Source organism: Zootoca vivipara, chromosome 1 (genome assembly GCF_963506605.1).
Source record: "Zootoca vivipara chromosome 1, rZooViv1.1, whole genome shotgun sequence".
Classification (NCBI taxonomy): Eukaryota; Metazoa; Chordata; class Lepidosauria; order Squamata; family Lacertidae; genus Zootoca; species Zootoca vivipara.
In genome coordinates, this window is record NC_083276.1 from 47493405 (window position 1) to 47507612 (window position 14208).

The 14208-nt window shown below is 41.2% G+C and overlaps 1 protein-coding gene across 7 annotated transcripts in view; it reads right to left on the minus strand.

Annotated features, from left to right (window-relative positions):
• Window positions 1-560: 560 nt before the first annotated feature.
• TMEM229B (transmembrane protein 229B) overlaps window positions 561-14208 on the minus strand; it is a 43590-nt gene continuing 29942 nt past the window's right edge. For 3 of the 7 annotated variants that reach the window (XM_035113694.2, XM_060273913.1, XM_035113683.2), the window contains exons 2-3: window positions 13389-13437; window positions 561-6832 (exon numbers count right to left, since the gene is read on the minus strand). In XM_035113694.2, coding sequence (XP_034969585.1) covers window positions 6302-6832; window positions 13389-13418 — 561 coding nt within the window. In that variant the 5' untranslated portion in view covers window positions 13419-13437 and the 3' untranslated portion in view covers window positions 561-6301. Of the gene's footprint in view, window positions 10795-12461; window positions 13438-14208 lie in introns of those variants that run through there. The other 4 variants (XM_060273925.1, XM_060273915.1, XM_060273918.1 and 1 more) reach the window with 4 other exon arrangements.

The window sequence follows — 14208 nt, forward strand, 5'->3', positions numbered from 1 at the left end:
GCCCAGCCATTGCAGCAACAGAAGGTACCAGATTGGTGAAAGCTGCTCTAAAAACTCGCTTTCATCCTGAAACTATGTGTGCTTTGTCAGCAGAAAATGAATAATGAATAAATGGCTGCATAAGTGGGAAAAAATATAATAAAATGAATGAATTAAAATGAATAGGTCATAGTAGACCACAATTCAATAATAATAATTTACTACAGGCATAGCACTTAAGAGTATTCAAAAGGACCTTGCATGCATTACATCAGTAATCCTTCCAGCAGTAGGTCAGTGTTATTATCCCCCCACTGTGGATGGTCTGCCCAGTACAATAGTAGTCTATCTAAAGCCATTTACTGTGTTCCTGGCAGAAATGAGATTTGGCTAGGAACCTTTTTGTTCCACTACACCACATAACATGATTCACTTGAGCGTCTCAAAGGGTGCTCCTAAACTAGACTGTTTCATGCTCTAGAATAGTTATTTAAAGCCTGACAATGGGATGCATCTTTTTTCGAAATAATTATTCCAGCACTGGACATCCATGTAACATAGGGTTCTTCCTGACTCTCAAATGCTTTCCAATTTGGCATTCAGAAATATTTGATGCAGTTCACTGTGCAAAAACTAATATCTGCTCATCTTTTCAAGAATCTAGGAAGCAACTTTACATTGAAACAGTGCAAGGTGCTTTTAGTCAGCTAGTTTTTGGTAGGGATATATGGGGATAGGATAGGATACTAACAAATATTAGCATATTTTTAACCCACCCAAGTCCCTTGGGTAGATAGAGCAAGTTATAAAGCAATAAATAAATAAAGGAATAAATGATTGTGACACTAACCTTAGTATAAGTATTTGCATTTAGTTTTGCAAATTCAGGCTACAATCTTATGCCCCTACCAGGTAGTAAGCACCATAGGTCTCAATCGACTTACTACTGAATGGACATGAAAAGTATCTCAAAGGTCATCACATCCAATTTGCTGCTCTGGGAGGATCCCCTAGATAAATCAGTTGAGAGGTGTTCTTCCTTTGCCCCCCTCCCAACATTCAATAAATATACTGTAAATATATTGTGCTAGGAATCCGTTGCTTCAGTCCTTCCTTCCACATAACATTGTCCGTCTTCTCTGTGACAAGGTTTCACCTATTAAAGAAAACCTTGCTATAGCACCTACACTGCTGCTGGGTCCTATGCAAATTAGTAACTTCCATGTTTAGAAACATATTGTGGAAAATATATATAAATATATGACCCTTATGGATGTGCTTATGTATCCTTTTGAGACAGATTGCAGGTACCGTGTTTCCTCATATTATAAGACATGTCTTATATTTATTTTTTCCTCAAAAAAAACACACTATGGCTTATTTTCAAGGGATGTCTTATTTTTTTCCTCCTCCTCCTGCCGTGGCCGGCATTGCTGCTACGCCTATCACTATGTCTTATTTTCGGGGTATGGCTTATATTCCTTGAATGCTTAAAAATCCTGCTATGGCTTATTTTATGGGTATGTCTTAAAATATGAGAAACAGGGTATGTTAAGTTTCACATGGGCCAGGTTTACCTTCTCCTTCATTCAAGTATACATACTATTTCTACATTTTCATTTTAGATGAACAATCAAGCACACTCCCAGTCATTGTGTGGGAAGCAGTCTCCCATGTTTCCTAATATTTCACCTAACCCCCCCCCCCTTTATGGAATCATAGATGTAATTATTAATGAATAATTTGGTTTTGCTACTAGCTATGCTGTTTTGTGCCTCCTTTCGTCACAGTATCAGCTTCAACTGCATAGCAAGAACGCTGCAACAGGTCAAAGCATCTCTAAACATTAAAAAAAAATGGAATTCAAGGTTGCTGTGGCTTAACTTGCTCCATCAGTTCAATGGGACATAGTCATGACTAACTTTAGTTGGATCAGGGTCTTTTGTCTTAACTTAATAGCTATATGGGGACTTCAAAATTAGAACCTGTACTTGTAGACCGCATGTTTGGAAATCAAAATTTAACATCAGAAAAACAGCTTAAATAAGGTTTAGGAACCTATGTTGGGTAGGTTGCATAGACTCTTAGCATTTTCCTAATGAACGAAGCAGATTTGACTATTCTGCAGTGTCTATAATAGATCAATGATGTGAAAGCAATTTTAATTACATGCTTGTGTTCCACTCAAATGTTTTGCCTTTGCCTGGAAGTTCAGGCACACTATAAAGTAAACAGATAAATGGCTTCATCTCACTTGAAAGTTGCAATGTTCCAGATGTGTTCTGCTAAAATAATGCAGAATAGAAAGTAAATTCTATTATCAGGGCTTTCTTTGCTATATACAGGAATTGTATTGAGGGGAAATCACTTCTTACCAAGCTTATTACCCGCTATTCACCCCTCTACATAGAAGGTAGAGAATGGCAGGGACGACGACGGGGACCTCTAGAGAAGATCCAAGTGTGCCCATCTGGAATAACCAAGAGGAAACTCACACATACACAACTCTGAGCACAGTAGTACAGAAGTAGGAGATAAGTGCTAACAAAGTGCTTCCTAGATGACTTGCTTTCTAATTTTGCCACACATTTGCATTCATTGCAAGATTTGTCCCTTATCTGTGTGGTGCTGGAACTCTTTTGCTATCTATCTGAATGGCTAAAGCAGAGGCGAAGAACCTGTAGCCCTCCAGATATTGCTGGACCAGCTTCCATCATCCTTGGTTACACTGGTTAGGGCTGGTGGGAGATGACATGACTATTGAATAACCTAAATAAATATGAATGGTATGCCTAGAAATAGACCAGCTGAGTTTGGGTTCTTTACTGTTTTGTAAGAAAAGCTGCAACGTAACACAAGTATAATGCAGTGCAATGAGCAAATTTATAACCCACCATTTCCAACGACATAAGCATGAACCACCCTCTTCTTACAAGGAAGAGAGGGCAAAACCAACAAACCACAAGTTTTTTTTATTGCTGGTGAATTCAAACAGGCAACTTTAATCTACTGAGGAGGATACACATACAAGCAAATATTTAACTGAGAGTTATGTGGGTGTTTTATTTGCCAGTGCTTTATCGGCTGCACAGCTTCTAGGCTACAGTTCTCAGCAATGAAGCCACCATTGCTGTGTAGTTTAAGCAACCCAGCTGTAAAACAGCATCAGTAGTTTTCACTGGAACTGAAAGACAAAATGAATGTAAATAAATCAAAAGAGTTAAAACTCTTGACTGCAACCAAGTTGCTTTTCTCAGAAAGAGAGTAATGAGATCTGCAGGGCCCGACACATACAGCAACTTTGAGATGTTGTAGAATAGTATCAAGGAAAGCTCATATGGTCTGTGGGTTGTCTGGTGAATGCTGCATGAGGAAATAGGAACTTATTATGCCCAGCTCAGTTCCTGGTGTGCAAACTGCGAATAAAGTGCACTTGTGTGTGAAAATTATAGCCCCTTGGGGAAACATCTACACAGTACGAACCAAATAAAATAGCATAAAATAAGCTCAAGGCGTAGTTCTGATGCCTCATGGGAAAATGTAGCTCAAGTGAAAGGGGTGTTCATAGGCAAAAGGCTAGAAGCCATTTTTCAGTGTAAGCAAAACAACTGATGAGCCATGAAGTAACTGTTTTATTTAGGATGGGATTATAGACCCTCTAAAGAGCATGGGATTGTGCTATTGGCCAATTCAGGGGATATATATTGCTTCCAAAACCTTACATATTCTAAAGAGATCCATGATGTTGCCTTTTTAAAATAAAAAAGCCTTCCGTTATAGTGTTTTTGTAATGTTAGTAAAGGAACCAGTGTTGCAGCTGATGTTAGCAGTCAGTGACTACTAGTGAAAGCGAGGATATTCCACTAGTCCAGCCTTATCTAATGCTTTGAACTGTGGTTACCAGAAGATTCAAGTGTAGCCCATCTCCTGTTTGCACCATTCCCTCCATCACAGAATACTTGGAGGAAAATATATTTTAGTTTGTTAAAAACCTTTTCTTAAAAAGCAAGATGCAGCATCTTTCCAATTCGCTGTTCCTCTTTTGTGGTTTAGGACAGCAGATTAGAAAAGTGGAATGCCAAGAATAATGCTTATTTTCATGGCAAATCAAATTATGAATTAAGGCTGGAATCTTATATCCCCTTCCCTGGGAAGAAACCCCATTAAGCTCAACTGGGCTTAATTCTGAGGAGACATGCATAGGGTTGCACTGTAAAAAAGGATTAAGATTGTGATTCCATAGCCAATAAATTGCTCCTCCATTTTATTTTCCACTCAGCTGACCATTATTGCAGCACATTGTTGCATGGCACTGCCTTAGAGAGAAAACACAATTTAATTCAATATAAAATGGATGAATGATAAACGGGAACGCTAATCTTTCTGTGTGTTTGCTGAGTATTTCAGGAGACACTGTCTAAAACATGGCAGACCTGAATAAGCTTCTGCTTTCACTGCTCCAGCAGATCCATTGCCCGCAATGGATTCACACCTGAGCGAAAATTAGGAAGAACAAAATAATTACACTTCGAAGATACAAGACAAGATACTGTTACAGTTATTCTTATTCATAAAACAATGAAGATCCCATCCTGGGTGGTAGAATGAAACTCAACATAACAAACAACAGCTGTGTTAACTGACTGCCAGATGGAGGAAACAGTCAATGGTCAGTCAAACAATAATGCAGGCCTCATCTAAACAGAAGATAAGACTGCAGCCACATAAAGAAACTGACATCCCAAGCTCAACTCATTGCTAGTGCAATTCAGTTCCATTCAGTGCAAATGATACCTGGTTCTTTCTTTATTTTTGCCCAGGAGGCCAAGTGACAGCATACCCTCCTCTTAAGGCTATTGGATGCTTTGTTAATTTAAGCTGTCCTTGGGTCTTTCATACTTTCCACAGGCTCTGAAACAGCCTTCTCCAACTTCAGGTCCCCCAGATGTTGAACTACAACCCCCATAACCTCTGACTACTGGTCATGTGGGCTGGAGATGATGGAGGTTGTGGTTCAGCAATCTCTGGGGAGCCAACCTTAGGGAAGGTGTTTCAAGAATGCCTGCCGCCCTAGCTACACTGGTCACAATCCATTTGGAAGATCCTGGAGAATGGCTTTTCAGCGCTCTCCACTATAAGGCAGTAGGGATATCACCTCCGGCTACTCATAGCTTTCTGAAGAGAGATTACTGTACCCCTAATACTGCTGTTAAGTACATAGAGAAGAACATCAGGCAGAGCTTCCCGAAGATCTGTAGAAGCAAATGAGCGCTGCACAGTGTCTTGCACAATTCTATTTCCCGATGAATCCAGAAGACACATGGAGACTTCAATACCTGGGCCAATGGTCCACAATTATTGCCAGTGGAATCATTGGTGACAGAATTCTTAGGGGAGGAAGGCAGAGAGGATCCTGGTAACGTGAACGGTTATTATGGGGCAAATTGGAGCTGAAGCAGCCCTTCTGTTCCGTTCTATTACAAGGAACAAGGATAGGAGGCAGGGAAGACTTCAGCCATTTATCTCCCATTTTGGCCAAAAATGCAACTTGTACAGTAATGATATAATTAATCCAGCAGAAGAGACTTTTATTTTTATTTTTATAAAAAAAGACTATTGGGAGTGGGAGGTCTCTAGTGAGCCTCAGGATGGATGAGTCAAAAAGTAATTTTATAGAAATCCAGGAAGATGTCCAGCACCATAATATCATACACTGTGGTGCATTAATTATTATTATTATCATTATTATTATTATTATTATTATTTTTAAAAACCTTAGGAGGGAGCACACAAGAGGGCAAACCACCTCCCCAGTTGACTGCCACTGTTGGGTTGTCTCAACAGCTAATGAGTTTTCCTTGACCCTGAAGCATCTTGGGTCTCATGGGAGGTACTGGTTGCAAGCAAGCACCTGAATATTGCCTAGTGGAATATAAGCCAATTACTAAGTTAAATGGGGCGTCTGTGCCAATTTACTAACTTGTTATTTGTACAAAGTTGATGAGCATTACTCTCATCCCACCCACCCACCCATATGTAGTAAAATGCAGGTATTATGACTGTTTTCATAATAAGTTACAAGTCAAACTATCTCACCAACAGGTAGCTGTCAGTGCTACTTGTTGCTTTTAAAAAAACAAAAAAGAGAGCAAAAAATCCATAGAAAACCTACTGATTCCACTTTTTCATGCATGCCTCCAAACACAGGAGGTTTGTTTATCATACAGGAAGCAGGGGTTTTGTTTTTGAGGCCATCATCAAAAGTCTCCAGTGAAAGGGGCAGGAGAATTCACTTAGTCAAGGTGTAGTTTGAAGTTACTGTTCAGTTAGTTTTCACATGGCCATTGGCCAAGGTTACAGCAGCAGTAGGAGACCCGGGTTCAGCATTCTCATCAAAACGCAAACGCAGGGTGTTCTTGATGACTAACTGTTCCATGATGACTGCTGCACAGAACCATGGAATGGCATATTCCAGGGTTATGAGGCCCATGAAGTTCAAGTCAAACTGTGAATAGTCCCAAGGGCAGGCATCAAACTGGCGCAGGATGAAGCCGGTGGTGAACTCCCAAGTATACGTCCACAAGGTGTAAATCAGGCAGCGCACTAGGATGTTGCACTTGTCCTTCAGGTACAGGTACATATTTTCTACAATGAGGATGGAAGTTCCATAGATGAAGAGTGCCCATACGCTAGTGACACCTGGGAATTTCCAGTTGAAATTGACCACAAACTCCCAAGCAGCTGTGAACATCACCTCACAGAAGTAACCATGAATAGCATAGAGGTACCAACGGGAGAAAGCAGTCAGGGGTTCTGCAGACGCCATCCTTCCGCACAGTCCCCAGCAGGAACTCTGAAAGACAATTTGGGGTGGAGAGAAGGATTAAAGACTCAGCAAACAAGGGCAACAGCACTAGATCGTGTCACACTGGAGGTTAAAGATATAGCAAAATAATATAATGCATAAAGGTACAAAGTACAAAAATGTGAATCAATAATATAAGATAAGGAAAGTGGCATAAATCTTTAAAGTGACCTGCTCAAAACCAGAATAGGAAGTAGGAATATCTTTTATTCTTTTTTGTCTGATTAGTGAAGCACTGTCTTGTTTTTGCCTAATTTCCTGCAGTATGCTCAGAACCAGATTACAGTGTAATATAGTGTTGACTCATGTGTGGCCAAGAAAGTGTCTTCTCACAGTTCGATACAGAAGCAAACCTTGGGTCTGCACATTCTCCCTCAGCTGTGCCGTGCATGTACCTTTAATGAGGACTGAGGCTTTTGTGCATGCACAAGCAGGCCTCACTTTTGTTTCGTCTTTGGTTAACTAGACACCAGGCAGGTGGGACCTACTTTCACATAGATGTCTATGTGCAAACGTCCCAGTTCTCATTTAAGTTAGGCTGTGGTATTCCTGTTGCCTACACACTTCAGCTGTACCTGGGAGTCAAGACAACTAGAAAGCCTGAAAAGGGGATGCATATGAAGCTTGTTTAAAATGTGACCCACGTTCTACCTCTTCATAGCAGCAGGCAAGACCAAGCTAAGGCAGGCATAAGAAGAGAGAATGCCACACTAATTTTAGCTAAATGATGCAAGGTGCTCTACATCCAAACAGGAAGCTTACCAGAAAGAGTAAGTTGGAGAAGTGACTAAGGTGCAAAACTAATGGAAACATGAGGAAAGAAAAAAACCCAGTATGAGGTACAATTGGCAAGTGACACAAAGGATACCGAAAAGCATTTTAAGACGTTCATTTAATAAAAAAGGGAGAGTGGAAAAAAACAGTTCAGATATAATGTCAAAACCTTGATTTGGTGTTAAATGACAGGTGGCAGTTTTTCTGTATCCAAAAGTGCTCTGGCATCTGGATATTAACAACAACCCAAGAACTTCAGAACTAGCTGCCCATGCAGCGCTACTTCCCCAAGTGCTTCTGGCCATACTACACTCTCAATGCACATCCCTTGTGTTCTCCAAAAGTCTTCCTGGGATAGCAATGCTTGGCTATAGCTGAGAAAATTGCCAGCTACTGCTCCATCCACCTCAACAAGCAGGCATGTCCAGTTTTATAGTCTGTTCTATCGATTGACTTAATTTGCAGCCCACATTTTCTCCAAGGACCTCAGTTTTAATCCTCACAACCACCCAATGAAGTTAGGTTGCAAGATAATGACTTAATGTCACCCAGTAAGCTCCACGCCGATTGGGATGTGAACCTCAGTCCTAGTCGGATACTCTCAAATACTATACTACACCACACTGACTTACCCCACCTTTTGGGAGCCAGGTTCAGGACCTGAAAAGTGAACTGGTGGCAATACTAACTTCCATGGTCTGTAGCATGAGTACATTTTTGTATTCTGCCCGATACATCTGGATGCAGAACTATTTCCATGTCCTACAGAAAAGCTTCTTCTTCTGGGAAAGTTACACATTGCTGGAGTTGCTTCTTGGGGAGAGCGGAGAACGGTGGGAACAGGGTGACCAGTGCCCTATGACAAACTGAGTTCACATGTTCACACAAACGCAACCTATACAGAATACATTTCTCTCACTTGTACCATAACCTTTTCCTTCCACATTAGAGGAAGTGTCTTTTGCTATAGCTACGAGGCATGTTTAGGTAGAAGGGCAGGGGTCAGGGCCAAATACCTACTTGATATCAAATGGTTCTCCATGTGAGATGAAGCCAGTGCTATGTTGACATTCTGCCTTTTCTTTGGTTTATAATAATATAAAAAAGAAATTCAGCCCCTACACCAAGACATTTTCAGGCCCAAACCCAACCCTAGGACTCCTGAATATGGTACACTATGAACTGCTCCTTAGTCAGATCTTAATTGGACTTTTTCAGGCCTGTGAGTTGTCACTGATGAAGTCACAACTACTCCATTGACCTGGGAATAAGCTAGGTAACAGCATACTTAAACTCAATGAGGTAGGGTTGTCATTGTCGTTTAAAAACAACCTTTATTCCCAGCTATACTAAAGTATATAGGTTCTCATGCTGCTGTTCTCCAGCACAGTAGATCAAGGGTTTGGATAGCTCTGTGTAACACAGTTAAAAACTAGCCACTGCTGCTTCATCAATGAGGCTCTGTTTTTCGTACCGCATGTGGAGGTATGGATAATACAATACAAGCCAAACTGCTAATTTAAATTGCATACATAGATTTGATGAGGAATCTGGATTTCATACAAACAAACAACGTATGGAGGAATCATAGAATCGTAGAGTTGGAAGGGGTCCCAAGCCTCATCTAGTCCACCCCCTGCAATGCAGGAATCTCAACTACAAACTACGTTTTAAAAAATCCTTTACCTATATAATCTTCTACAGCTGGGGGGGGGCTAGCAATGAAACAAAAAAGGGGCACCCAATGAAGGAAGAAACCTATATGTTTCATAACCACAGCAGCTACAGTGACAGGGCCCCACATATTTTGGCCCTGAGACATTTGTTTCAACTGCAAGACATGGTAATAACAGTTAATCGCAGGCAGCTTTTCTAGTGCTTTGGCAACACCAGTTGCTCAATGCACATGTTGCAGATGCTGTAAATAAAGCACATTAAACAGTCACTAATGCCTAGGAAGGATCCAGGGCAGAGAAGCACTCAGGAAATGTGATGACAAGGAGCAAAGATGCTTGCATTTGATACTTCTGTCTCCTGAAGAAAATTTGTTAGGTGTGCCAGTTTTGCTCTTAGAAGGAACTGGCTCAACGCCACCGTTAGAAATAAGAATGACTAGGGCAGTCTCTCTGGTGCACACCCCATATCTCAAATGGGGGCAACAGCATAGACAGTGTCCATGGTTGTTAAATTTCAAAGCAGCTGTCCTTCACATGCAATAAATCAGCTTTTCAAAAATAAACACACTTTATTAAAATGCTTTTCTTTGAAGGGCTACAGAGAAAAAACAAAGACGTGCATTTCCATTGTGCCCTTCTCTCAGTAGGGAATTAGCAAGAAAAATATCCAATTTATAATTAGATGCGGTACTGCCTACTAAGAGCAGGCAGCACTTATCAGAGGCTTGTTTCTCACTTTTTAGTGGTCAGCAATAGCCTTGGTGGCAAGATGGAAGCCAGTAGCCATTCAAATGCTGAGATCCTATCTCCTTGCTCTGAGGCAACTTCTCTTGCAATTATGGCTGTTTCCACTCAGTTTGACACCAGCTCATCAATGTATAAAAATATGGGTTGTGCGCTGGTGGTGTGAGTTGAATTTCTGCCTAGGAGAACTATAAACTTAGTTCTATTTATTGAAAGTTGTCTGTCCAAATATATGGACCAGGGCACACAACACAACCATTTCCTCCTTCTCCAGTTACACTACAGTGAACCTGAGACCATAGGGTCTGTTATAAGGATCAATCTATACTCAGTTACTTATCTGCATTGTAAACCACATAAGGCAAGTATGATACAATTAGGGTATAACCACATCCCATTTAAAACATTGCACACTCCAAGAGATTTTAATGGGTCTTTATTTAGTACAACAATGTGGTAGGTATTGTACATAACACCACAATGATACAATCCATGCACAGACTCACAACCTGCATTAGTTGGGGAACTCAGAGATGAAGAAAGATGTCAAAAGGCTTTGTGCTCTTTTCTTGCTCTTTTTAGTAGAGAAGCATAGCAAGCTATCTTCCATTTGTTTATTTTTAGGTATTCCCACTGTGTCTATGCTTGCTTCTTTTCCCTTCTAGAGGAATTCACCTTCCTGGGCTGTATTGTTGCTCAGTCCAGTACAGGCTGTGTCTTGTGTCAGGAGATCCCTGACTAGCTCTCAAATCCATCCTGAGTAAGGAGATGGATAGAATAAAAAGGAACGACAAAAGAAGATTAAATGAATCTAATTATCAAATTAAGTCAAAAGAGCAGGGGTGTACAGGCTTCTCAGTCATCAGCAGAAAACATCAATTTATGTCAGTCAAAGGGTATTTTGCTCTGCTTCTCCCGCTCATCTCAGGTCAATTTCACTTGAGGACCATTGAAGAATAAAAAGGTTGAGAAATAGCATGAAGACATAGAGTCATTTTTAAATGAAATGGATTATCTTCACCCATTCCAGTCTAGGTTCAGGCCCAGTTCTTGGCCATCCCGATGACTGACTTTCAGGAGGGAGAAAGACAGAGATGGGAAATGCAAAACTATTGATTTTACTGGATCTTTCAGTGGCGTGATACCATTGACTAGGGCAGGCATCCCCAAACTGCGGCCCTCCAGATGTTTTGGCCTACAACTCCCATGATCCCTAGCTAAGAGGACCAGTGGTCAGGGATTATGGGAATAGTAGTCCAAAACATCTGGAGTTTGGGGATGCCTGGACTAGGGCATCATCCTGGGAGCAGAGTTTTACTGTGGTTTCAGTTCAACTTACAGGGCAGATTTCGGAGAATCATACTATATGACTTCCTTTGCCCCCTGGCAGTTGATCTGAAGGGTACCACAGGGCACGAAACTATTTAACATCTATATGAAGCTGCTGGGGGCAACCATTAGGAGATGCAGAGAGAAGTGTCACCAGTATACTTGTCTCTCTGTAACATCTGAATCAGGAGAGGCTGTGCATGTCCAAAAAAGATGCCTGGATGCAGTTATGGGTTGGATGAGGGCTTATAAATTGTGACTGAATTCCAGCAAGATGAAGATGGTGGTGATTAATATATTTCCATGGATGGGCAATTCCCAAGTTGGAAACCTGCCCTGGATGGGGTTGCACGTTCTCTGAAGCAGTAGGTGCATAGTTTGGGGGTGCTCCTAGATCCACCATTGTCACTAGAGCCCAGGTGACCTTAATGGCTCAAAGCACCCAGTATCAACTTCTGTTGGTTCATCCGCTATGACTATTCCTGGATAGGAATAGCCTTGCCATGGTGGTCTATGCACTGATAAATTCATGTTTATATTACTGTAATATGTTGCATGTGTAATATGCACATGATTCAGAAGCTGGACCTAGTACAGGTGGTGTTGAAAGTTCTGCACTGGCCGATTGTCAGCTACTGAGCTGGGTTTAGTTTTTGTCAACATTTAGAGTTTGAAACAACTCAGGACGAGGGTACCTAGTGGACAACCTCCCCCAGTACAGTATGTATGTATATAAATGTAGTGCTACAGAAAGAAAGGTTTGCTAGAGCCGGAAAAAGGCAGATAATCAGTGTAGAGAAATTTATTTCAACAACAGAACTCTCTTGTTGATCTACAATAAATTTGATCTCTCAGAAAGTAGCCAGTGCAGATGTGGCCAAGATGTGGCAAAGACACAATTTAAAAAGTAATACTGAAATAATAAAACATAGATCTACCAATATGGTACCTGATCAAAACCGAGTAGAGTAACTTGCCTTCAATTATATTAGATAATTTTAAGGTTATTATTAGATAATACTAAGAGCTAGGATAAAGTGATGAAGCAAGCAACTACCACTTTGAAGTGAACAGGGGAAACAGACTCAGGTTACCTGTTTATAGTGCATCTATCCTGGCTGGTTGGTTGTCTGTCTGTCTGTTTTGCGAGGAAGTTAAATGACATTGTGTCAAGCAATTGTTCCACACTTTCAAGTGCATTCTTCTGTCAGGTTCCCTACCACAGGGCCATCTCAAGCAGGTCGGGCGCTGAGGCACAGATATCGCTCTGACGCCCCCGCCCTCGCAGTGCGCAGCTTCCGCACCACCGGAACCTTACCTAGAGCCAGGCTTGCCCTACCACAAACAGTTTTTTGGTTTCGGAAGCAGGGTTTGTTGCACAAGAGTGCCAAATACAGTTTAAGTGCACAACCTGAATTTGCCCATTTGTGATCAAACCCGACTGACAAAATAAGGAATAATCTGGAAGCAGCCTACTCTGGATATGTAGTTATCAGAATATTCCCAAGAATGCTACAAAGCGGCTGGACAAATCTTCCAAAGTTAACTTCTTCAATGCAATTTAGTGTGTAGAGACGTATTAGAAAACAGGAGTCCCTACTTGAAAGCCTATCTTCCTCAATCCTTACAAGATATTGTACATCTATTTGGTCTGTACATTCCCACAATGTGTCTGTGACCTGCTATATACATCTAGACATCTCCATAGCTAATGCCTCCTTATAAGGTTATTTTGGTGGGCTCTAGGTTCAGAAAGAGGGGAAGTTGCACATACTAATGGTGACCCAAGAAAATAACTTAGTTGGCCAAAGAGGAGATCCAACTGCACTGAAAGCAACTGAGCTGTGCTTACGTCTAAGCAGTATGTGCAGTTTACCAATGAATTCTGGATTTGGAGAAAAGATTGTGTGAAAACAAGTGATAAAAATGTATTTCATTGCTTTATTATTATTTTCCATAACTGAAAAGTTGTTATGTGCTTTACAAAAAAAGATCAGTTTCACTGGCAATTCACAGCTCACCTGCCTAGATTCCTCCACATTCACAGGCATGTCTGGGCTCGTACGATTCCTACAAGATAAAATTTAAAAGTGAACTAAGATTCTAGAAAAGGTCAATGTTTCCTAAGGGGCTCACAACGGAACAACCAAACTGCAAGCGAGCAACACTCAAATCTCTAGGCTGCATGGGCAAAAGCCACCTCCTGGGATGGCTCAGAATACATTAAGAATTGGTCTGACTTACAACTGCTGCCAGTGCAAAGAGTACACCTCTCACAGCTGGTGGGTTGTGGGTTATTGAGCTAAAAAGTCTACTTAATGCTATGTGTTTACTGCAAGCATTTTGACTGGGATTACGCTAGCAGAGGCACTGTGACAGGATAGAGCTAGTGTCTTTTCATGAAAGACTAATGGTCACCAATTTAAGAATTATGCCACTCTTGATGGCTATTGTTGGGTGCCAATAGGAATTGTGGACTTCCAAAGCTATAGACCAGGCATAGGCAACCTTGGCTCTCCATATGTTTTGGAACTACAACTCCCATGATCCCTAGTTAACAGGGCCAGTGGTCAGGGATCATGGGAGTTGTAGTAGTTCCAAAACATATGGAGAGCCAAGGTTACCTATGCCTGCTATAGACAATCATTACCATGAAGTTGGGCTAGGTAGCTGGGTACTCACATTTGGGGATGATAGACCTGCTCAACAGGTACACCTAGAGCTACTTGGGGGTATAGGGTTGTCCCTAGTGACCCAAGTAAAAGCCCAAGTACTAGTGTGATTGTTGTTGTAAGTGGCTGGCTCCAAATGAGGCAAAAGCCCACTCACAACTGTGTAAGC